We start from the raw sequence: 25,770 nt of genomic DNA, 5'->3' as shown, positions 1-25,770 counted from the left end.
CAGAGGCTCGTGTGGTGGGGGGGGAGGTGACTTCATGGAGACTTAAACTTTTGAAATCATTGGTAGGGTCCACGCTGGATTGTTATTCCCTGGAGTTTAGGAGAATGAACGGAGCCCTGGTAGAATATTATAAAATCGTGAGGTACGGGTATAATCTCTTTCCCCACCCCCCACCCCCACCCCCGGGGTTGAGAGTGCGTGGAATGAACTGCCAAGGGAAGGGGTGAAAGCGACATATCAGAGGCATTTGAAAGGGCTCACCGAGGGGACGGGGTTTGCGGGGTAAATGGGCCGAATGTGGACCACTGGAACAAGTAGGTAGGATGCTGTGGTTGGCATGGACAAGTCGGGCCGAAGGGCCTGCTTCTGTGCTGTATTCCTCTATGGCTCCATGGCTTCTACCACTAGAGGTTCGAGGAGACAGGGGAAAGATTAGTCGGGGGCTGAGGGTCGATTGCTTTTCCACGCAGAGGACAGGGACTAAACAGTACGGATCAAGCTGGCCGAGGGACGGGGCGAAGACCATTGCAGCGGTAACAAGGCTCTTGGACAGGCGGGGGGGCTCTGAGGCAAACGCAACACGCACGAAAGCTGAAAAGGATTCCTCGAAAGGGACTCCCCACCCGGGAATTTCTAACGGCACTTACCGTCGGCGCCGAATATATCACCACAGTTGGCGCAGAAGAAGTGCTCCGGGTGCCAGGTCTTGTCCAAGGCCGTCAGGATTTTCTGCGGGGAGACAGAAGGAGGAGAAGTGAGAACCGGCCCCTGGGCTTTCCAAACGTCATCAACCGCTTGTCTTCGACTGGTTGCCGGCCCCGGCGGCCAGGGCCGGGGGGGGTGGGGGACACAGAATACGACGGCGTCCCTTGGGAACGGAGGCGAGGAGGAGTTTCTGTCGACTAGGGGTGGTGGATCTGTGGAATTCCTTGCCACAGGCGGCTGTGGAGACCGAGTCATCGGGTGTACTTCAAGCGGAGGTTGATAGGTTCCCGATTAGTCGGGGCGTCCAGGGCCGTGCCGGAGAGGCAGGAGAACGGCGTTGAGAGGGAGAATAGGTCGGCCATGAGAGGATGGCGGAGCAGACCCGGCGGGCCGAATGGCCTGATTCTGCCCCTTTGTCTTGTGCCCTCAAGGGTCCAGTGTTTAAATAATCCGCGTGTTTTCCACTCTTCCGTTTGTGCCCGCTCATCTCGCTCCTCCGCCCGCAGCTGACATCAGTTTACGTAAATGGGGGAATGAGAAAGGCGGCTGATGATGGAAATCTGAAGCGGAGTAGAAGAAATGGGAACTGGTCAGAATAAGAATGAGAATCAGGCTCGCTGTTGCGGGCGCGGGTCGTGAAATGCTCTGTTTTAAGGCAGCAGTCCAGTGCAATACATGAACAACACTATAATAAAACAATAATAGAAAGGTTTTCATCATATTGTTATAGCGAGTTATACTATAAGTATGCTACTTACATATTTGTGCAGGTATATCCATTAAGTACTTTTAATCTACATTAGGCCCGCGCCACCCAGGCCGCGCTCTCTGCTCACTGCTGCCCTCCAGTGGAAGGCAGAGGAACTTCGGGACGCGCTCCGCCAGGCTCAGAAAAACAGTTCCTGCCCCTCGACCGCCAGGGTCCCGAACCAGAGGGGATAACTTCACTCGGCCTCACTCGCCCCAACACTGAACCGTCTCCTCAGCCTATCTTCTCGCTTTCAACGGCTCTCCATCTCAGGTTCTCCACGCCTATGGCCTATTTGTGTAGTGTTATCATTAATTGTTTTTTTTTCTGCGTTGGCACAGCTTGTTACCTTTTGCACGATGGCTGGCTGTCCCCGTATTGTTGGGGTGCGCCCTTTCATTGACTCCACTATGTTTCTTTGTACTTACCGTGAATGCCCGCAAGAAAATGAATCTCTGGGTGGTAATGTGGTGACTGTACATTTACCTTGAACCTTGCTATATTTAAATATCGATATGGATAGATACAGACTTGTACATAGATACCCCTCGCGGCCATTTCCTGTTCCGGATAAACCGGCCACTGAGTGGATGTTGCTGGCCTGGCGTGTTGGGCGTTCAGAAATGCCCTTCTGCCGACTGCTGACGTCAGGTGGGGTCACTCGAGCTATTTATTGGCGCCTGCCTGCGGCTCGAACCCAGGGACTCCTAACCCGACTTGTTCTTTGGCCCGCTGCCCCCGAGCTCTCCGGCGATTTTCATCCAGGCGTATCCGATCCGGATGCCGACGCGGCTCGGCGTGTGACAAGGCCCCGGCGCCGGGAAACAAAGAGGCCCGTTTTCAAGGCGGGACTGGGGAGTAGCGGCGTACAGAGGAAACGTGAGGGACTTTACGGAGACCTGTCAGAGGTGGTGGCGGAGGTAGGCTCCGGCACGGGGTTTCACCCGGCATGCGGACCGGAACCTGGATGGGAACACTCCGAATGCGTGAAACTCGTCGTCGCGGGAAACATGGGCTGAGGGCCAGTTTCAACGGGATATATTTAATGTCAGAGAAAAGCATACAAAATACATCCTAAAGTTCCTTCTGTGTGCTGTCCTGTTCCAAGATTCCAAACCCCTAGTAAAACCTACAGCACAATACAGGCCTTTCGGCCCACACAGTTGTGCCGAACATGTCCCTTCCTTACAAATTACTAGGCTTACCCATAGCCCTCTATTTTACTAAGCTCCATGTGCCCGTCCAGGAGTCTCTGAAAAGACTCTATCGTATCCGCCTCCACCACCGTTGCCGGCAGCCCATTCCACACACTCACCACTCTCTGAGTGAAAAACTTAACCCTGACTTCTCCTCTGTACCTACTCCCCAGCACCTTAAACCTGTGTCCTCTTGTGGCAACCATTTCAGCCCTGGGAAAAAGCCTCTGACTATCCACACGATCAATGCCTCTCATCATCTTGTACACCTCTATCAGGTAACCTCTCACTCTCCGTCACTCCAAGGAGAAAAGGCCGAGTTCACTCAACCTGTTCTCATAAGGCACGTTCCCAATCCAGGCAACATCTTTCTAAATCTCCTCTGCACCCTTTCTATGGTTTCCACATCCTTCCTGTAGTGAGGTGACCAGAACTGAGCACAGTACTCCAAGTGGGGTCTGACCAGGATCCTATATAGCTGCAACATTACCTCTCGGCTCTTAAATTCAATTCCACGATTGATGAAGACCAATACACCGTACACCTTCTTAACCACAGAGTCAACCTGCACAGCTGATTGGAGTGTCCTATGGATTTGGACCCCAAGATACCTCTGATCCTCCACACTGCCAAGAGTTTTGCCATTAATACAATATATTTGACCTAACAAGATGAACCACTTCACACTTATCTGGGTTGAACTCCATCTGCCACTTCTCAGCTCAGTTTTTGCACCTTATCAATTGTCCACTGTAACCTCTGACAGTCCACTACACTAGCCACAACACCCCAACCTTTGTGTCATCAGCAAATTCACTAACCCATCCCTCCACTTCTTTATCCAGGTCATTTATAAAAAAAAATATGAAAACAACGCGGGGGGGGGAGGAGGCACGGTGGCGCAGCCGTAGGATCAGCGTTCGATCCCGGCCTCCGCCTGAAAGGATAAAATTACAGGTGTTCTTGAATATTTCTCTGGCAATGTGTGTGACTTCCTTGGTCGCCTTACGTCCAGTATGGGTCCCCTGCAGTAGGCGCACTGCGGCGAGAAGAGCTTGTGGTAGTCCCTGTTGCAGTAGGCCCGGCCGTCCCTCTCGTAAAAGCCGCTCTGCCCGATCTCCTCTTCGCAGTGTGCGCAGACGAAGTGTTCCGGGTGCCAGGTCAGACCCATCGCCGTGACGATCTGGGGAATGGAGCAGAGAAAGAAATCTGAACGAGAGTCAGGGACGCGCTATCGGGGCTCCCCCTGTGCTCAGCAGTTGCGCCACCACGCGATAACTGAAATACCCCCCGCCGCCGCACATAGCCTTGGTGGACACACACACCTGGAGTTTTCTGTTGTACAGTATTAATGTATTTTTGAAATCTATGCTAATATATTTGTAAATACCCTGTAATTAATTATATGTGAATGAATATATTCCACAATTTCTTTTTTCTAACCGATAGACGTACCGCAACCTTTCAACCTTCACCACGCTTACCTTGTCAGTGTTTCGAGTTACAACACGGTTAACAAATTGTGACAATCAGCACAGAATGGAAGTCGGGTGTTCGTTGTTCATAAAACGCCGACGCGGCCTAAGTTTAATAGTTTACAAAACGGGGAGGGTTTTCTTTAAACAACACACACACGCACACAAAATGCCGGCACACGCAGCAGGCCGGGCAGCATCTGCAGGGAAAAGCGCTGTCGACGTTTCGGGCGGAGACCCTTCGTCAGGTTCTGTTTGTGGTGCGGTATCTCATGACACCTTTCAATTGATAAATGAATTCAGAAGCATGCGATTTTTTTTTTCATTTTCACTTCAAGTTGTGATAGCACGCATATTACACACACACACACACACACACACAGAAAAAAAATTAAAGTCCGTGTAAAAATATCCTGCTCAGACACTGGCTGATTCGTGCAGCTGTAAAAAGGTGTTTTTTTTTTAAAAAAAAAGAGGGAACGCTGTTTGCGATCACGACGTGAAGTTTGTTTTACCAGAGTAGCGCAAAGCCATAAAATTACCAGAAATTACCAAAAAAAACCCCAGAATAAATTGTTCACGTGAATTCTGATGTCGGCGTATGCGAAGCGATAGATAGGGTCACTCATAAATCAACAGTACTGATTAGAGGAGATTGGCTGTCATGCTGAAATCCCATAAGCTGTTGGTGTGTTCTGATTTGGAGTTCAGCCTGCAGTTCTGGCCACCCACCTACCGGAAGGATGTCGATGAGAGCGAAAGGGTGCAGAGGGAACTGACAAGGATGTTAGCGGGACTTGAGGGCCTGAGTTATGGGGAAGAGTTGAATAAGTCAGGGACCTTGCTCCCTCCAGCATTTGATAGAGAAACATAAAATTACGGGCGGGGGGTGGGGGGGGTGGTTATGATATAGACAGCCTTCTTCCACTGAGGTTAGAGCATGGGTCACGGACTTGGGATCAAAGTTGAAGTGGTTAAGTGGAACACTGGTGGTGGGAAAAATGATCCACTCGGAGGGCGGTGCGAGCGCGCGACGATAAGAGAAGTTTGAACAAATGCAGAGTTTGGGGGCCTACGGTGGGCTGTGGACCAGGTGTGGACGGTGGGACTTGCCTGAATTAACGGCTCGGCAAGGACGAGACGGGCCGAAGGGCCGGTTCCTCTGCTGCTGTGCTCGATGACTCTGCGGCCTTATAAGTGGCGCAGGCGAACAAACTGGGGAAGTGTGGCTCGTTCGGCCCCCCCCCTACCCCCACCAACCCACAATGTTCCCCTTCAATCTCCTTACTTACACCCTTGACCCATGACTTTTAGCAGGAGACCTACCCCACCTCAGTCGAAAATCTATGCTTGCATTTGCCCTACTTATACCCCCTGGTAATTCTGTAAACCTCTCTCAACCTTCCAAGGAATCTTCTGCGCCTCGGGGAATAAGGTCCCAACCTGTCCGGTCTTTCCATATCGCTCCGATCCTCCCGTAAACTTTCTCTCTTCTCTCCCGACCTTATTGACAACGTCTCATACGACCTCAGCATCACGTCCCCATCATCCCCTGCGCCCAGTACTTTGATTTGTAAAGGCCGGTGCGCCGTTCGCGCGCCTCGCCACCCGATCGACTGGTGACGTCATTTTCAATGAATGACGCAGCTCTTTTTCCCGGATCGCTCCGCCCTGACGCGCACCGGGTCAGACCGACCCCGGCTGGGCCGACGCGAGTGCCAGACCTCGCACTTGTCTGCGTCAGCTTCCAACTGCGATCCTTCAGCCCAATTTTCTCCCCCGGCTGGGACACGTCCCTCTCGCTGCCCGCTGTGATCCAGCTCACCGCGTTGTCCTCCGGGTCGCTGACAGAGATGACAAGAAGCAGTGGACCCCGCTCCGATCGCTGGGGCAGTCCAGAGGAGGTGACAGGCCTCCAGTCAGAGAGGCAGCCATCTGCCACCAGTCTCCGCCTTCCTCCACAAACCCAATGTCCAATAATCCAATTTATTACCTCATCCTGAATGCCAAGTGACGGAACCTTCTTGACCAGACTTCTGTGCGGGACCTTGTCAGCTGCCTTGCCAGAGTCCATGCAGACAACACCCACGGCCTTCGTCAACTTTCCTGGTAACTTCCCGGAAGAAACCCTGGAGGATTGGTTGGACATGGCCTACCATGCACGAAGCCACGCTGACTATCCCCAGTGAGTCCATGTTGATCCAAATCCTCATATATCCGGTCCCTGGAAATAACTTCCAATAACTTTCCCACTCCTGGTGTCAGGCTCTCCGGCCGATAATTTCCAGGTTTACTTTCAGAGCCTTTCTTAAACAGCCGAACAATATCGGCTGCCCACCAATCGTCCAGCACCTCGCCTATCGCTAAGGGTCATCTCTGTTAGGGCCCCGACAATCTCTGCACTTGCCTCCCGCGGGGTCCAAGGGAGCTCCTGGTGGGGGCTTTTCCACCCCAGTTTGCCCCAGGGCAGCAAGCACTTCACCCTCTGTAACCTGTACAGGGCCCATGAGGTCGATGCCGTTTTGCCCCACTTCTGTAGACTGTGAGTCCGTCTCCGGAGTGAATTCCGGTTCCAAAAAAAAAGGCAGTTCAGACCTCCGCCATCTCTTTGGTCTCCACCATTAGACCCATGGAGCCATAGAACATTACAGCACAGAAGCAGACCCTTTCGGCCCTTCTTGGCTGTGCCGAACCATTTTCAGACTAGTCTTACTGACCTGTACCTGCACCATATCCCTCCATACCCCTCTCCTCCATGTACCTGTCCAAGTCTTTCTTAAATGTTAAAAGTGAGCCCGCATTTACCACTTCAACTGGCAGCTCATTCCACACTCCCATTACTCTCTGTGTGAAGAAGTCCCCCCCCCCCAATGTTCCCTTTAAACTTTCCCCCTTCACCCTTAACCCATGTCCTCTGGTTTTTTCTCCCCTGGCCTCAGTGGAAAAAGTCTGCTTGCATTCACTCTATCTATACCCATCATAATTTTATACACCTCTATCAAATCTCCCCTCATTCTTCTACGCTCCAGGGAATAAAGTCCTAACCTGTTCAACCTTTCTCTGTAACTCAGTTTCTCAAGTCCCGGCAACATCCTTGTAAACCTTCTCTGCACTCTTTCAACCTTATCAATCTCCGTCCTGTAATTCGGTGACCAAAACTACACACAATACTCCAAATTCGGTCTCACTAATGCCTTTTACAACCTTGTACATTCTCATCTTTGAGATCACCAATTTTGCCCATTGCTACCCCTTTGCCTTTAACCTGTCGATTCGCCTTCACCTTGTCCACTAGGGCAACCTCATGGTCTTCTATTTGCCCTCCTGATTTCTTTCTGAAGGGCTCTGAAACCCCGTTTGCCCCTACCCGACTATACCTGCTCTGCGCCTGTTCTTCTATCGATCAGGGTCTCCGCGGCTCCTTGAAAGCCAGGGTTCCCCACCTTTCATTCTGACAAGCTTCATGCCCTCAAATTTTCACTTCCCAAGACCTCCCGCTTGCCTGTCCCGGTCGCTCTCTGATCCCGTCCAGTTTCGGATCTCAACCGGCGGACCAGACCCGTCTCCGTGCACGTTGACCTTCAAGCTGACCCCGCGCACGCCTCCGGGCCCCGTCCCGCCCTCCCACCCCGAGCGGCAGATCGGGTCCCCCGTCGGTGAAGGAACCTTTGACAAGCTCGACCCCGTCCATTCGCTGCGTGGGACGGTAAACCCACGTGTGAACTGGGACCCATGCCGGGTCTCCCCTTACAGCCTCCGGGCGCTCCAGAGACACTGGTTTGTCCATCTTCCCCCTGATGCCTTCAAATCCCGACCGCGCCCTGGTCAACCTCCTCGTCGCCCTCTGCAAATACCCCACCCCCACCACACGACCTTCCACTCGTCGGGCGATAAGAAGCCCCCAGCCCGAGTTTTACAGAGCTGCAACTTAATGGCCCGACACTTGGTTTCACAAATAAACACAGGTACCCCTCCCCCCCCCCCCCAACAAACTCTTTGGCCTAGACACCGACCTGGACACTTCCAGGGAACCGTGGACACTCCCCCCACCCCGCCCCCGAGTCTCAGATGCACTCCGTGGCTATCTCACTCTGCCCCCGCTCAGTGCCAGGGCGTAATCAGCCAATCCCGCGGCGGCAGCCCGGCGCACGCGCACGTGGTCGGGAGTTCCGGTTCCTGTTCAGAACGGAGGGGAAATGCGCCCTGAACATCACCCTGGCCGCGAGACGGTCGATGGCGCCAGCCGGGGCGGTTTGAGCATCCCGCAAATCGCTGGTAATCCTGAGAGAGCAGGAGGGCGGGGGTAGGCGACCTACGGCCCGCGGGCCGGACCCGGCCCTCGGAGGTATTCTGAGCGACCCGCCTGGCAAATATTGGGACACTGTGCTTATCCGGGCCCGCGGTGCGATTTTTCCTTATTCTGAGTGTTTCTGCGTGACCACACCGATGAACGTGCATGGCGCCTTGTTCCGCCGGCCCCCGGTTCCGCTTTCTTCCAAGCCGCACACCGGCACTTGCCAAAGACGGGAAGGCAGGCTACCTTCTTGATCCGTATCGGGTCCACTCCCACTCCGCGCACGCGCAGGTCTTCAGACGGGGTCGTTCAAATCCGGAATCAGAAACGGCGTCACTCTCACTTGAATAACTTGAATGCGCAACTTCAAGGGGGGGGGGGGAGAGAAAAAATTCAGCTGATACGTGAGATGTGTGGTCATATCGTGGCCTTTGAAAGAAAGCTGCAGTTGTGGGAGCACCAGCTTCAAAAAGGGAATCGAGCACATTTTGCCCGCTTTTCAAAACAAAAACAAAAAGCGCAAGGAACAAGGTCCATGCGTTTTTGTGAGTATGGACCAAGAATTGAGAAAAGGGCTTTCACCTCGTCTTGCTGTATTTTCGCTTGCACGCCAACGAGTTGAAGCCGTTTGCTAGTCCATTTGATGTGGAAGTGGACGCTGCATCAGAAATCTTCCGAAAGGGATTGATTGGGATGCCGTGTGACAACATACTGAGATTGAAGATGTGTCGGTGCTTGACTCCTATAGAAAATATATTCTTCCAAGTGGGAAGTATCCTAACTTAGTCGGCCATGGAGAGAAAAAAAAAAGTGGCGTCATTGTTTGGCAGCACTTATTTTCAAAACCGAAGCACACCAGGGAACGTTCGAGAACAAGACTGACCGATGCCCGTCTGGGTAACGCCCTGCTCTTGGCATCAACAGGTCTGACCCCCGATATTGGGAACAAACAGCATCAAGTTTCAAGTTGATTCATCGACTGTGTGCAATAAAATGTTCTTTTTTTATTATTATACTTAATTTTCCACCATTCGATGCATCACGACCGTGCGGTTCGTGTTTAAACATTCTTCGTGTCCTTTTAATAGATTCAGAGGATGCTTTGACTGCAATGAATTGCAACTAAACTGAGTTCTTCTATTACTAATTGGCATCCTTGGTTCAGCACAAATGATTTTCTAGCATGCGTTATTCATTAATCAGAGGCAAAACATAACTATGTCAATATAACCAGATAACAATGACAGCACGGAAACAGGCCATCTCTGCCCTTCTAGTCCGTGCCGAACGCTTACTCTCACCTAGTCCCACCGACCCGCACTCAGCCCATAACCCTCCATTCCTTTCCTGTCCATATACCTATCCAATTTTTTTTTCAAATGACTATCGAACCTGCCTCTACCACTTCTACTGGGTGTATTTAAATGGATAATTCCGATACTTAAAGAGCAAACACCAGGAAATCTGCACATTCTGGAAATTCGAACAACACACACAAAATGCTGGTGGAACACAGCAGGCCGGGCAGCATCTGTAGGGAGAAGCGCGGTCGAAGTTTCGGGCCGAGGTCCTGACGAAGGGTCTCGGCCCGAAACGTCGAGAGCACTTCTCCCTACAGATGCTGCCCGGCCTGCTGTGTTCCACCAGCATTCTGTGTGCGTAATTCCGATACTTCAAGTTTTCTCCGGCATTTATCTGGCTCATTAATTCGCCAGCCGGTCCGCAGAGGCAAGAAGGTTGCCGACCACCGCTCGAGAGCTCACTGAGAATGGTGCGAAACATTTTTTTTTAATCTACTGAGTAGGCAATTACTTGTGTGGGGCGGGGACGGCTTGCTAATGAGGGCGGTCAGGAGAGAAGGGCCAGAAGGGTTCAAACTGACAGGAAGGAGAAGACGGCGACTCAAATCATCACAGGTCACAACACCGGCGTGCAAGAAAAGAAAAAAAAAGCATCTCTGAAGCGGATGGGCCACGCCCGCAGAGCGCACCGGGTCCCGCACCCGGGCATAACAAAGCGGGCACTGAGCGCATGCCCCAGTCGACCGGGTGCAACTCGGCTCGCGTCTCGTCGGCCGTGCTCCCCAGTCTCTGTTCCGCCGCACTCGAAGCTCCCCCGCATTCTACCAGCACCCCCACCCCTCCACCCCGGCTCAACTAACCTTTCCAACGATGGGCTTCTTGCAGGAGCCGCAGATGCCCTTGGCGCACGTGCTGACCCCCAGCCGCTTGAGGTCGGACTGCAGGGTGCCCAGCATGCAGTCCAGGGAGCTCTCCGTCTCCTGCGCCGCTCCGCCGGGAGTGGGATGTACCGCGGCGGGCGGCGACGGTTCGGTAGGGCTAAGAACCTGAGCAGAGAGAGAGAGAGGTGGGGTAAGTCGGGCATCCGGGACAGGCAGCAATAAACGCATTGGAGACGGCGTCCCCATCTCAACGGCGGGTCCGGCGACCGATATAATTTCGCTCGGCAGTAGGTGGCGCTGGAGATTCCGATGACACGCACAAGACGCTGGTGACGCCATAAAAGGCTGATTGATACTTCTGCGTCAAATGAACGCCGTACGTACGGCGTAGCCGCGAAACTTGCGCTGGACCCTACGCCCGATAGGGAGAATCGTGCGCGGCTCTGGTCACCTACCTACAAGGGAAATTGTCAATCAGATGGAAAGCGTGCAGAGAACAAATATCCCTGCGGGCAGGATTTGAAAGTGGTCTGCAAAAGAGGTACAGACGGGGTAAACGCAGGCAGGCCCTTTCCACTGAGGCTGGGTGAGACTGGAACTGAAGGGCGAAAGGTGAAGTGTCCGGTGGGAAACTGAAGGGGTTGGGAGTTTCCTCACACAGAAGGTGGTGGCCGTGTGAAACGAGCTGCCAGCATCCGCGGCGGATTTGTTTCATTACAACATGTAAGAGGTTTAGCTACGTGCGCAGATGGGTGAGGGACGGCTGTGTTGCGGGCACAGGTCGGTGGGGCTCGGCGGGATAATATTTCGGAGCAGGTGGGCCGAGGGACCAGTTTCTGTCCAGTCACTTTATAATTCTAACCGTATAACAGTTTCAGCAGTGGCGAAGGCCATTCGGCCCGTTGCAACTGGCCTAGCTCTGTGCTAGACCGGACTGAGCGGGGGCCTGTAGTCCGTTGCCCGGGGTCGGGGGAGGGGGCGGAGATCGGCACGACAAGGGGGGGAGGGTTTACCAGGCTCTGAGACAGGCACGGGGATGGGAAGCGGAGCGTCGGGAGAAGGGTCACCAGTGCAGGTGCCGCTGCCCCAATTAGATGTGCACAACATCCGTGGGCCGAGTGGCTGGTTTTCCAACAGCTCGAGTTGCGGGTAAATTCATGAGCTGGTCGGCCGGAGGAAAAAATGGGAGGGTCGGCCGTCCGGGTTCAGACGATTTAAGGTGAAATCGACATTTTCTACCCCCCCCCCCCACCCCAGCGGGGTAACATTTGACCTTTCACCCTCCCGAATCTGTTTATTCCCCGCTGACTAACGCGCTGGCGTCAGAGAAAGTGATGGACGCAAGCGATTCCGCAGATGCCGGAAGTCCAGAGCGACGCACAGAAGCCTAGCCTGTTGAGGTCCTCCAGCATGTTCTGCGCTGCCCTTGCGAGGGCAAGTTTTGTACCTCCCAGGGCGCCTTCGCACCTCACCTCGTGGGCGCAGGTGGGGGGTGAGGGGGGAGGGGGAGGAGGGGAGAGGAGAACGGGTCCCGGCCTCGCACTACTCACGCCGGCTAAATCCGCCATGATGCTGTCCAGCTCTCTGGCGGCCGAGGTGGGGCTCATCACCGTGTTCTCGGCTTTATCCTGGGCGGGCTCTGCGGGGGTCCTGAAAGACGGGAGGAAGACGGTGAGCTGATCTGACGAACGGGGAGTCACGGGCCTGAATGGGCCCCATTTGCCCATGCTGCCCTCTGCAAACCTGCCCGCGTCTTCCGAGCGCTGCAATTGTCCCCCGTCCCTCTACCACCTCCACTTATGGCTGTTACCACGTGCCCGCAACGTTCCTTGTGAAGAAATTGCCCCTCGGGGGTGGAGTGGTCCCCTTTTACGTTTCAACTTCTTGTTTGTCTCCCCTCATCTGGAGTGGTTGGCGGGGTGGCGGGGGGGATGGGGTAGAACTGTATCCACCTGCAACACAGACAAAATCCTGGAAGAACTCAGCAGGCCAGGCAGTATCGGTGGAAAAAAAGTGCAGTCGACTTTTCGGACCGACACCCTTCGGCAGGGCTATCGCCTCCCCACCCTCTTTTCTCTCTTCCGTGGCCTTCTGTCCTCTCCTGTCGGACATCCCCTGCTCCCGTCCCGTATCTCTCTCACCCGTCAACTTCCCAGCTGTTTACTTCACATCTCCCCGTCCCGGTTTCATCTATCCCCTTGTGTCGCTCTCTTCCCTTACCCCCACCCACCCACCTTTAACATCTACTCTTTATCTTCTTTCTCGCTCTTCCCAGTCCTGCCGAAGGGTCTCGGCCCGAACTGTCGACTGTTTACTCTTTTCCACAGATGCTGCCTGACCTGCTGAGTTCCTCCGCATCTTGTGTGTGTTGCTTTGGATTTCCAGCATCTGCAGATTGTCTCAGATACGAAGCGCGTTTGGTGGCTCTGGGCCTGGAGTTGAGAAGAATGGGGGGAGGGTAGCGGTTGTGTGGGGGGGGGACGGTTCTCATTGAAACCTCTCGAATATTGAAAGACCTGGATAGAATGGACGCGGAATACGTGCACAACGCTGGAAGAACTCGGCAGGTCGGGCAGCATCCGTGAGAAAAGAGTAGCCAACGTTCCGGGCCGAGACCCTCTCATTCCCATCTAGATCTGTCCATACATGGCCTCCTCTACTGCCATGATGAGGCCAAACTCAGGTTGGAGGAGCAACACCTCATCTACCGTCTGGGTAGTCTCCAGCCTGTTGGTATGAACATCGAATTCTCCAAATTCCGGTAATTCCCTCCCTCCCCCTTCCCCCATCCCAGGTCCCTCTCTGCCTCTCTCCCCTCTCAACTTTCTGCCCCTTTATCTCTACAGTTCTTTCATGCTTATCCCCTCCCCCTCCCCCCTTGATCTTTCCTCTGATTGGTTTTCCACCTGGCGCCTCTAGGCCCTACCCCCTCCCCTATCTCTGTTACTGGGGTTCCGCCCCCCGTTCCTGATGAAGGGTCTCGGCCTGAAACGTTGGCTACTCTTTCCTCACGGATGCTGCCTGACCCGCCGAGTTCTTCCGGCGTTGTGTCCGTATTCTCTGATCCATAGCATCTGCAGTTGTATTTCTGTGTTTAGAATGGACGCGGGCATGGTGTTTCCACCCTGGGGCGGGCCTGGAGCCAGATTCGGAGTGGGGGCGGGGGGAAGACCCCTTTCGAACGGAGATGAGGCGGAATTTTATTTTTTAGCCAGACGGTGGCTGCGGGGGCCGAGAGTAACCGGGTGAGCTAAAAGTGGAGGTTAAATACAGTAGAGAGCTGGACTGTCCTATGAAACTGGCGGGGTGACAAGGGACAGACAGACAGGCAAACAGACAGAGAAAGAGAGAGAGACAGACAGAGAAACGGACAGAGATACAGAGAGAGACACATAGAGAGGGGGGCAAGAGACAGACAGAAAGACAGGGGGGAAGAGACAGAGAGAGACAGGCAGGGAGACGGAAAGAGATACAGACAGAGAGACAGACAGACAGAGACAGAGGGGGGGAAGAGACAGGCAGAGAGACGGACAGAGATACAGACAGAGAGAGAAAAAGACAGAGACAGAGGGAGAAAGAGAGAGAGATGAAAAAATGCAAGCGGCAGAGGGAGAGTTGCCCTGCGAGGTTCAGAGCGTAAGAATAATGGAGAGGAGGAAGAAGGGAGAGGTACAGGGAGCAAAAAGGGAACAACTCAAGCGTGTCCACCCTCTCCCCGTAGCCCATGCCCCCTCATGCGGGCAATACCCTGACCCTGCCCTTCCCTTTCCAAATCTCTTGCTATCTTTTCTTTCAGTTAGTCCTGACGAAGGGTCTCGGCCCGAAACGTCGACAGCGCTTCTCCCTGTGGATGCTGCCCGGCCTGCTGTGTTCCACCAGCATTTTGTGCGTGTTGTTTGAACATCCTGATGAGCCTGGCCTGCGCCCTCGACGACTCTCACCACCACCCCCCCCCCGTCCTTCCTGTCATGGGGGGGGGGGGTTACCCGAAGCTGAATGCTCCCTAACTGAATGCGGCCTAACTAAATTTTGTAAATCCGCAACAACACAGCCTCCCTATTCTTGAACTCGGTGCCTCGACTGAACGAGGCAGGGATGCCCTCCGCACGCTTTCCACACACACAAAAGAAAACAATGCTGGTCAGGCAGTATCTGCGGGGAGGAAGAGGCAGTGGACGCCTCGGGCCGAGGCCCTTCATTAGGCCTGAAAGGGAACGGGGAGGGTGGGAGAGGCGGCGGATTATGAGAAAAGGTGGGGGGGGGGAGGGGACAGGGAGAAAGCTGGATACATTGGTGAAGCCACGTGGACGGGGGCGGGAAGGTGGTGCGAAGCTGGGAGCTGATAGGTGGGGAATGTGAAGGGCCGAGGACGGCCGAATCTGATAGGCTGCGACCCGTTTCGGGGAGGAGCTCACCTGTCAGAGATGTCGATGGGTCCCGGCACTTGGCTGACAACCTCTCCCGACTCCGCGAGGATTGAGGCGTAGACGGCGATCAGCTGGGGACGCAGAGCGACAGGGTGAGCGACACGACGGCGCGGAAGCGGGCCCTTCGGTCCATCTAGTTCGCGCCGGACTCTCCCTATCCCGGCCTAGTCCCATGGGTTTTGGCGGGTTGGAGCTGCCCCTCGGGCAGGGTGGAGCACCTGCTCAGCTCCCTCCCTCCCCGATCAGGGTCACGCCAAGCGGTGGGAAGAAGGTAGTGGGTGGTCGCTCGCAGATCGCAAGTCCTGGTGACAGTCAGGCCATCTCTGAAAGAGCCTCGGTCATGGCCGGGGGCGTCACCCGTCTTGTACGCACCCCGCCCCGGAGGAACTGGCAAACAGCTGATCTGGACAATGGAGCCGAGCTACGCCAATCCTGTGCACCTCACCCGGCTATCCCGTTTAAGCGCCTCGCAAGCGCCTCTGTCCAACCTCTCTCCACCACCACCGCTGCCGCAGCTGGCGGATTCCAGGCCCCCACCCACCCCGCCCCGTGCCTCCGGTCTTCGAGCGCGTTAACGGGCCGAGAGGCGCCCCCACACCCCTCGTTGCAGCTATTCACGATTGGAGTCAATGAATGTCCTCTTTTGGAAGAGGACAGCGAGGCTTGAGAGGAAGTGCGGCGGCGGCCATTTTCAAATTGTCCAATTGCTTCTCAGATCGGAGTTCTGAGAGGCGGGACTGCGCAGGCGCGTGAAGGAGGCCCGGGAAGGAGGGAAGATATATAAAGAACGCCGCTTAAGAAGCGGGCAGCTTCGTTTGCGGGCAGCGGAGTGAACCGAGCGCAGAGTGTAGGGCTTGGGAGTGAGCCGGGCGCAGAGTGTAGGGCTTGGGAGTGAGCCGGGCGCAGAGTGTAGGGCAGCGGAGTGAGCCGGGCGCAGAGTGTAGGGCAGCGGAGTGAGCCGGGCGCAGAGTGTAGGGCTTGGGAGTGAGCTGGGCGCAGAGTGTAGGGCAGCGGAGTGAGCCGGGCGCAGAGTGTAGGGCTTGGGAGTGAGCCGGGCGCAGAGTGTAGGGCTTGGGAGTGAGCCGGGCGCAGAGTGTAGGGCTTGGGAGTGAGCCGGGCGCAGAGTGTAGGGCTTGGGCTCAGAGGGCTTAGGCGGAAGAGGGCACAGTAGGCTTATCTTTTAGTTCTTGTATTTTCAGTTATTTGAGAGGTATGAGTGTGAGGGCAGCTTGTTGTTCTCGGTGTCGGATGTGGGAGATCCTGGAGTCTCCGAGCCTCCCGGACGTCCACATCTGCGCCAGGTGCACCGAACTGCAGCCCCTGAGGGACCGAGTTAGGGAACTGGAGCTGCAGCTCGATGACCTTTGCCTGGTCAGGGAGAGTGAGGAGGTGATAGAGAGGAGTTACAGGCAGGTGGTCACTCCGGGACCACGGGAGGCAGATAGGTGGGTTACAGTCAGGAAGGGGAAGAGGCAGGTACTAGAGAGTACCCCAGTGGCTGTACTCCTTGACAATAAGTAATCATGTTTGAGTACTGTTGGGCGGGACAGCCTACCTGGTGGAAGTGACAGTGGCCGGGCCTCCGGCACAGAGGACGGCCCTGTAGCTCAGAAGGGTAGGGTTAGAAGAAAGAGGTCCATAGTAATAGGGGACTCAATAGTCAGGGGCTCAGACAGGCGGTTCTGTGGAGGTGACCGAGAGTCCCGGATGGTAATTTGCCTCCCTGGTGCCAGGGTTCGGGACGTTTCTGATCGCGTCCAAGATATCCTGAAGTGGGAGGGTGAGGAGCCAGAGGTCGTGGTACATGTAGGTACCAATGACATAGGTAGGAAAGGGGAAGAGGTCCTGAAACGAGAGTATAGGGAGTTAGGAAGGCAGTTAAGAAGAAGGACCGCAAAGGTAGTAATCTCGGGATTACTGCCTGTGCCACGCGACAGTGAGAGTAGGAATAGAATTAGGTGGAGGATGAATGCGTGGCTGTGGGATTGGAGCAGGGGGCAGGGATTCAAGTTTCTGGATCATTGGGACCTCTTCTGGGGCAGGCGTGACCTGTTCAAGAAGGACGGGTTACACTTGAATCGTGGGGGGACCAATATCCTAGCGGGGAGGTTTGCTAGGGCTACAGGGCGGACTTTAAACTAGTAAGATGGGGGGGCGGGAGACTATTTGAGGAGACTATGGGAGAGGAGGTTAGTTCACCAGTGGAGCAAGTAAATAGACAGTGTGTGAGGGAGGAAAGGCAGGTGATGGAGAAGGGATGCGCTCAGCCCGAAGATGTAGGGGAGAAGAAAGAAAAGGATAATAAATTTGAATGCATTGTTAGGGATGGAAAGAGAGGAGGAGGTGGAGAGTATCTTAAATGTATCTATTTTAATGCTAGGAGCATTGTAAGAAAGGTGGATGAGCTTAAAGCGTGGATTGATACCTGGAATTATGATGTTGTAGCTATTAGTGAAACATGGTTGCAGGAAGGGTGTGATTGGCAACTAAGTGTTCCTGGATTTTGTTGCTTCAGGTGTGATAGAGTAGGAGGGGCCAGAGGAGGAGGTGTTGCATTGCTTGTCCGAGAAAATCTTATGGCGGTGCTTTGGAAGGATAGATTAGAGAGCTCCTCTAGGGAGGCCATTTGGGTGGAATTGAAGAATGGGAAAGGTGCAGTAACACTGATAGGAGTGTATTATAGGCCACCTAATGGGGCGCGTGAGTTGGAAGAGCAAATGTGTAAGGAGATAGCAGATATTTGTAGTAAACACAAGGTGGTGATTGTGGGAGATTTTAATTTTCCACACGTAGACTGGGAAGCTCATTCTGTAAAAGGGCTGGATGGTTTAGAGTTTGTGAAATGTGTGCAGGATAGTTTTCTGCAAAAATACATAGAAGTACCGACTAGAGATGGGGCAGTGTTGGATCTCCTGTTAGGGAATGCGATAGGTCAGCTGACAGATGTATGTGTTGGGGAGCACTTCGGGTCCAGTGATCACAATAGCATTAGCTTCAATATAATTATGGAGAAGGACAGGATTGGACCTAGAGTTGAGGTTTTTGACTGGAGAAAGGCTAACTTTGAGGGGATGCGAAGGGATTTAGAGAGAGTGGATTGGGTCAAGTTGTTTTATGGGAAGGATGTAGTAGAGAAATGGAGGTCATTTAAGGGTGAAATTATGAGGGTACAGAATCTTTATGTTCCTGTTAGGGTGAAAGGAAAGGTTAAAGGTTTGAGAGCACCATGGTTTTCAAGGGATATTAGAAATTTGGTTCAAAAAAAGAGGGATGTCTACAATAGATATAGGCAGCATGGAGTAAAGGAATTGCTCGAGGAATATAAAGAATGTAAAAGGAATCTTAAGAAAGAGATTAGAAAAGCTAAAAGAAGATACGAGGTTGGTTTGGCAAATAAGGTGAAAGTAAATCCGAAAGGTTTCTACAGTTATCTTAAAAGCAAGAGGATAGTGAGGGATAAAATTGGCCCCTTAGAGAATCAGAGTGGTCAGCTATGTGTGGAGCCGAAGGAGATGGGAGAGATTTTGAATGATTTCTTCTCTTCGGTATTCACTAAGGAGAAGGATATTGAATTGTGTGAGGTAAGGGAAACAAGTAAGGAAGTTATGGAACCTATGACAATTAAAGAGGTGGAGGTACTGGCGCTTTTAAGAAATTTAAAAGTGGATAAATCTCCGGGTCCTGACAGGATATTCCCCAGGACCTTGAGGGAAGTTTGTGTAGAAATAGCAGGAGCTCTGACCGAGATCTTTAATATGTCATTAGAAACGGTGATTGTGCCGGAGGATTGGCGTATTGCTCATGTGGTTCCATTGTTTAAAAAGGGTTCTAGAAGGAAGCCTAGCAATTATAGACCTGTCAGTTTGACATCAGTGGTGGGTAAATTAATGGAAAGTATTTTTAGAGATAGTATTTATAATTATCTGGATAGACGGGATCTGATTAGAAGTAGCCAGCATGGATTTGTGCGTGGAAGGTCATGTTTGACAAACCTTATTGAATTTTTTGAAGAAGTTACGAGGAATGTTGACGAGGGTAAGGCAGTGGATGTAGTCTATATGGACTTCAGCAAAGCCTTTGACAAAGTTCCACATGGAAGGTTAGTTAAGAAGGTTCAGTCGTTAGGTATTAATGCTGGAGTAATAAAATGGATTCAACAGTGGCTAGATGGGAGATGCCAGAGAGCAGTGGTGGATAATTGTTTATTGGGATGGAGGCCGGTGACTAGCGGTGTGCCTCAGGGATCTGTTTTGGGCCCAATGTTGTTTGTAATATACATAAATGATCTGGATGATGGGGTGGTAAATTGGATTAGTAAGTATGCCGATGATACTAAGGTAGGAGGTGTTGTGGATAATGAGGTGGATTTTCAAAGCTTGCAGGGAGATTTATGTCGGGTAGAAGAATGGGCTGAACGTTGGCAGATGGAGTTTAATGCTGAGAAGTGTGAGGTTCTACATTTTGGCAGGAATAATCCAAATAGAACATACAGAGTAAATGGTAAGGCATTGAGGAATGCAGAGGAACAGAGAGATCTAGGAATAACTGTGCATAGTTCCCTGAAAGTGGAGTCTCATGTAGATAGGGTGGTGAAGAGGGCTTGTGGAACGCCGGCCTTTATAAATCAGAGCATTGAGTACAGAAGTTGGGATGTAATGCTAAAGTTGTACAAGGCATCGTTAAGGCCAAATTTGGAGAATTGTGTACAGTTCTGGTCACCGAATTATAGGAAAGATATCAATAAATTAGAGAGACTGCAGAGACGATTTACTAGGATATTACCTGGGTTTCAGCACTTAAGTTACAGAGAAAGGTTGAACAAGTTAGGTCTCTATTCATTGGAGCGTAGAAGGTTGAGGGGGGATTTGATCGAGGTATTTAAAATTTTGAGAGGGATAGATAGAGTTGACGTCAACAGGCTGTTTCCATTGAGAGTAGGGGAGATTCAAACTAGAGGACATGATTTGAGAGTTAGGGGGCAGAAGTTTAAGGGAAACACGAGGGGGTATTTCTTTACTCAAAGAGTGATAGCTGTGTGGAATGAGCTTCCTGTAGAAGTAGTAGAGGCCAGTTCAGTTGTGTCATTTAAGGTAAAATTGGATAGGTATATGGACAGGAAAGGAGTGGAGGGTTATGGGCTGAGAGCGGGTAGGTGGGACTAGGTGAGATTAAGGGTTCGGCACGGACTGGGAGGGCCAAGATGGCCTGTTTTCGTGTTGTGATTGTTATATGGTTATAATCATGGAGCAATGCCGCGCATGGTCGGGCTCTTCGACCCGTCTAGCCCGACCTACTCCTTTCGACCTGGACCTGGGCCATGCCCCTCCCATGCCTGTGCTTGTCCAAAATATTCGCGGGCGACCGAGTTCGGGCTGGGGGTTTCCTGGTTGACTGCCAGACGTCCACAGGAAGGCCGCGGGCTCGCTCATGACTGCGGCTGCGTGTTACGTCAGCATACCCCGCGCCTACAAATTCCAAAGGCATACCCGTCAGGGGGCAAGAGGGAAGGGAGGAGCTTGGTAGCGGCGGGAAGCTGAGAAAGTGGGAGAGGCAGAGAGAAGGGGGAGCGCCGAGGTGGAAACCTGCTCGGGAGACACTGAGAGAGGCGGGCCGGTGAGAGGCGATGTCTGCCGTGGGCATCGAGCTAAGCCCAACATCGCGGAGCAAATGGCACGGCCGGTGTTGCACTGTTATACGATCTGTGGATAGAAACCAAGGCGGGCCGACAGGCCCAAGAGAATGAGAGAGAGAGAGAGAGAGAGAGAGAGAGAGAGAGAGAGAGAGAGAGAGGAGAGAGAGAGAGAGAGAGCGGGGGTGGCAGAGAGAGAGAGTCAGAGAGAGAGAGAGAGCGGGGGTGGCAGAGAGAGAGAGTCAGAGGCAGAGAAGGAAGAGAGAGAGAGAGAGAGAGAGGAGGGGAAGAGAGTGGGAGAGAGAGAGCAGAGAGGGGACAGAAAGAGAGAGAGGACAAGAAAGAGAGAGGGGGTCAGAAAGAGAGGGGTGAAAAAGAGATTGAAATGGCGAGAGAGAAGAGGGAGAAAGAGTGCGTCAGTGAGTGTGTGTGAGAAAGAGAGCGAGGAAAGAGGGGGAGAGAGAGCACGAAAGCGAGGACAGTGAGGCAGAGCAAGAGGAGAGAGCGAGAACGAGTGAGACAGAAGGCGAGACCGAGAGCGGGACTGCGAGGAGGAGCGAGAGAGTGGAGTTAAGCTGGGCCTGTGGGTCCAATCGACCAGCTCTTGCTTCTAACTCGCTGTGCTTCTATGGAGCGCACGTTCGTGCGCTTTCGCTCGTCCGCTTGGAGGCGTGTGTCTGACCGTCTCCAACTTCGGAAGAGCCGATGCCCTGGGCACAGCGTCAGGGGGCCAACCGGGGAAGGTCGGATCCAGGAGGTGGCCGGGGAAACTGAGGGGTGGGGGGGGGGGAAGAGAGCAGAGAGCTGACAGATCGCAGGGCCCACCCACTCAGACCGGACCTCACAGGAACCCAACAGGTGCTGCCGCCGCTGCAAAATTCAGAGCGACGGGCTTTCATAGATCTTCTGCCCGATGGGAGGGTGGGTGGGGGGGGGGGTAAAGAGAGGCTGTCCAGGGTGGGCGGGGCCTTTGATTATGCTGGCTGCTTTACCGAGGCAGCAAAAAGTGCAGTCGCTCGATGACTCAACGCCTTTAAATTCCAGTAACTCTGAAATAGTTTCTTACTTCCTCTTGGGAGGCCGCGGCGTCCCGGCTGGGTTGGGGTTTGGACTCCTGCTCCTTGGCGCCCCCTGGCGCCTCCGGCGAGCAGCTGCCTGCGGCGGACGCGGCCGACGAGCGGGCGACGCTCAGCGACGTCTGCTCGAGTTCCGCCAGCAGCAGGTCTGAAAAGGCAAAGGCAGACGTTGAGGGGCGGCGCCCGCTGAATAATCGACCCTGAAGGTGCCGGGACGGGGCAGCCGGTGGGTAAAGTCGGGGAGAGCACGCGATCAACGACTTCCCAAGTTCACCAGCAGCCGGGCCGAGGGCTTCCCGACTGGTTGCATCACAGCCTGCTGCGGGAACGCCAGTGCCCGGGAACGGAAAGCGGAGGGTGTAGCCCTCGCCGACCACCAGCCTACCACCCCCCCACCACGACCCCAGGAGCGCTGCCGCAGGAAAGTGGCATCCGTCATCGAGGACACTAGCCATCCAGGCCTACGCTGTCTTCTCGCTGCTACCATGGGGCAGGAGGTACTGGGGACGCCTCCTGGTTCAGCCACACGGCTTGGCCGGAGGGCGGCCTTGCTGGTAAATATCGTGGCGGCGCCCAAGGAGTGGGCAGGGCTTTTCCTGAGATGGGCTGGGCAGTACCCACCACTCTCTGTATCACCGGATGTGACTTCACAGGCCCGCTTTCTCCCCCCAAATATGATATTAATTTCCCCCGCTATGCAAAAAAAATAAATATCTTTAATGGGGTAGTCCCTCCCGCCTGCCCGGGCAGAGAATTCCATTTTGCTCTCTGAGTAAAGATCAGTTCTTCTTCCTCTCCCTCACGGATCTACTCCCTCGACTCCCAACTCCCAGCCCCCAGAACCGAACTTCGAAACCGTGCGCCCAAGATCGAGCCTCACCTTCCGTGGAAACAACTTTCCTGGCTCTGTGTTGACTCTCCCATTCATAATTCTTTTTTTTTACACATGTTTCTGAGATGTGTAGGGATATTAAGGCGAATGGAAGAAAGTTTAGGGGTAAGGTTTTTTTTTTAAACGACACAGAGAATAGCGGGCGGTGGTAGGGGTGGATACGATCGGGACTTTTAGGGAATTCCTGGCCACGGGGATGACAGAAAAAAATGACGGGGTGGATATATGGAACAGAGGGGTGAGATTGACCTTAGAGTAGGGTGAAAAGTCGGCACACCGTCAAGGACGGAAGGCCCGCACCCTGCTGCCGTGCTCTGTTCTGTACTCCATGTTCCCCCGTCCTGAGATCCCCTCGCGTTCTACCGAAGTCCAGCGGGTCGATTCCCGCCACGGGGAGGCGTCAGGATTCGCGCAGACCCCCATCTCTCCCCACCACCTTCCCCCACCCCGGCGCTTACGACGGAAAGAACGGAGCCACTGAGGCGCCCGGACGGGGAAATGCAGAGTTACACCCAGTACGTTCGGGACACAACACCACGTCCACCGCCAGACCGGATCATTTTGAAAACGCCGGTTTCGCGGAAAAACGATAGGCGTCCGCACTAGGCGTTTCTGAAAATACCTCCGCCCGCATTACAGCGGGTATTTGGGCGAATCTCCTCCTACTGGGCATGCGCAGGACACACCTACCGAAAACAAGTGACACGTTTGGGGTCGATTCTCGCCGTGAAAGTGGGCGTTTGCCCAGTTACAGACGAGAAAAACTTAAAATGGATTTGTCAAACGACTGACAGATTTTGGCTCTCGCGCAGCAGGAACTAAAAACTTAAAAAAACAAACAAATACTGGAGGCATACGGAGGCGACCGACAGGGAGATCGCGGACAGATTGACCCGGCTGACGACGAACATTGAAAAACTGACCAACTCTGTTGCATTAATAAAGCCCCTTGTTAAATGTATAAAACATGTCTGCATCAGTGTTACCTTGTATTTCCATACAACGTTACATTAGGCTGTTACACATCTATTGTCAGAGAAGTACTTGCATAAATAGGTAAACCACCTTCATACGAGCAAGGGCAGAAAACAGGGCAAAGTGAGTATACTTATTTATTCAGTAAGTTACGGGTCAAAGTATTTGGTGAGTACATTTCTAACTCTTCTGGCTTCAGTCTCTTTGCCGTCTGTTCTGAAATTGTTAGGTTGCGTTCAGGAAATGCCGCGCTGACGCCACCATCTGCTCCGGCACGTCATGACGGCGTTTCTAGAAATCTCCGGTTACCCCGTCCACACTACTCATGCCCAAGCGGCGTTTTCAAATTTACACACTCTGAAGGGCGTTTTGGAGAAGCTCCGTTTTCGGTGGAGGAAAACGCCGTTTCAGTGTGGACGGAGGGTGAGGACGAAGAGAAAAGGCCTCGGTTTACAGATTTATCCGGTCCAGTGTGGACATAACACTCAGACGTGGCGAGGACGTGCGTTCCGTTCTCCCGGGGCAACTCTCGCGGGAAGCTGGGCACTCGGTGTCAGACAGGCCGTCCAGCCGGCGCGGAGACAAGGCTGTTCGCCCCTTCCCGACCAAGACCACAATCACACCTCGTCTTATTTGTCCTTATTGTGTCCATTTCCTTCTAAATCTTTGCTATCTGTCCGAACGCCTTTTTGAAGTTGACAGTCTGCCTGCCTCAAGCACAGCCTAAAAACACAGAAAACCTACACTACAATACAGGCCCTTCGGCCCAGAATGCTGGGCCGAACATGTCCTTGCCTGAGAAATTACCGAGGGTTACCCATAGCCCTCTATTTTTCTAAGCTCCATGTACCTATCTACGAGTCTCTTAAAAGACCCCATCGCATCCGTCTCCACCACCATCGCCGGCAGCCCATTCCACGCACTCACCACTCTCTGCGTAAAAAACTTAACCCTGACATCTCCTCTGTACCTACTCCCCAGCACCTTAAACCTGTGTCCTCTCGTGTTCGCCATTCCAGTCCTGGGAAAAAGCCTCTGACTATCCACACGATCAATGCCCCTCATCATCTTGCACACGTCTATCAGGTCACCTCTCATCCTCCGTCGCTCCAAGGAGAAAAGGCCGAGTTCACTCAACCTGTTCTCATAAGGCATGCTCCCCAATCCAGGCAACTTCCTTGTAAATCTCCTCTGCACCCTATATATTTGTATATTTGTGTGAGTGAGTGATTGAGTGTATGTGTATGTGTGTGTGTGTGTGTGTGTGTGTGTGTGTGTGTGTGTGTGTGTGTGTGTATCTGTGTGTGCGTGTATTTGTGTGAGTGAGTGATTGAGTGTATGTGTATGTGTGTGTGTGTGTGTATTTGTGTGAGTGAGTGATTGAGTGTATGTGTATGTGTGTGTGTATTTGTGTGAGTGAGTGATTGAGTGTATGTGTGTGTGTGTGTGTGTGTGTGTATCTGTGTGTGCGTGTATTTGTGTAAGTGAGTGATTGAGTGTATGTGTATGTGTGTGTGTGTGTGTGTGTGTGTGTGTATCTGTGTGTGCGTGTATTTGTGTGTGAGTGTATTGTGTGAGATTGAGTGAGTGTATGTGTGTGTGCGTGTGAGTCTGTTTGTGCGAGTGAGGTGAGTGAGTGATTGAGTGTGTGTATGTGTGTGTGTGTATCATGTGTGTGCGTATATTTGTAGTGGTGAGTGATTGAGTGTATGTGTAATGTGTGTGTATCTGTGTGTGCGTATATTTGTGTGAGTGATTGAGTGTATGTGTATGTGTGTGTGTGTGTGTATCTGTTGATGTGCGTGTATTTGTGTGAGTGATTGAGTGTATGTGTGTGTGTGTGTGTGTGTGTGTGTGTGTATCTGTGTGTGCGTATATTTGTGTGAGAGTGATTGAGTGTATGTGTATGTGTGTGTGTGTGTGTGTGTGTGTGTGTATCTGTGTGTGCGTATATTTGTGTGAGTGATTGAGTGATGGTGTATGTGTATGTGTGTGTGTGTGTGTGTGTGTGTATCTGTGTGTGCGTATATTTGTGTGAGTGAGTGATTGAGTGTGTGTGTATGTGTGCGCGCGCCTCAATACGTTGATTATATGTATAGTGTGAGAATAAGATGGACATTCATAGACACACAGATATACGCTCCCAACGCACGCACAAGCACGCACGCACG

At 53.0% G+C, this 25,770-nt stretch overlaps 1 protein-coding gene across 1 annotated transcript in view; it reads right to left on the bottom strand.

Moving 5' to 3' along the window:
• Positions 1-25,770, bottom strand: part of LOC132388880 (paxillin-like) — a 44,598-nt gene that overhangs the window by 17,160 nt on the left and 1,668 nt on the right. Inside the window, exons 2-7 of the mRNA XM_059961314.1 lie at positions 21,723-21,880; positions 15,016-15,098; positions 12,151-12,250; positions 10,580-10,765; positions 3,659-3,832; positions 648-729 (exon numbers count right to left, since the gene is read on the bottom strand). Coding sequence (XP_059817297.1) covers positions 648-729; positions 3,659-3,832; positions 10,580-10,765; positions 12,151-12,250; positions 15,016-15,098; positions 21,723-21,880 — 783 coding nt within the window. The remainder of the gene's footprint in view (positions 1-647; positions 730-3,658; positions 3,833-10,579; positions 10,766-12,150; positions 12,251-15,015; positions 15,099-21,722; positions 21,881-25,770) is intronic.

This window comes from Hypanus sabinus, unplaced genomic scaffold, assembly GCF_030144855.1.
Source record: "Hypanus sabinus isolate sHypSab1 unplaced genomic scaffold, sHypSab1.hap1 scaffold_43, whole genome shotgun sequence".
Classification (NCBI taxonomy): Eukaryota; Metazoa; Chordata; class Chondrichthyes; order Myliobatiformes; family Dasyatidae; genus Hypanus; species Hypanus sabinus.
This window is presented reverse-complemented; position numbering and strand designations above follow the sequence as displayed.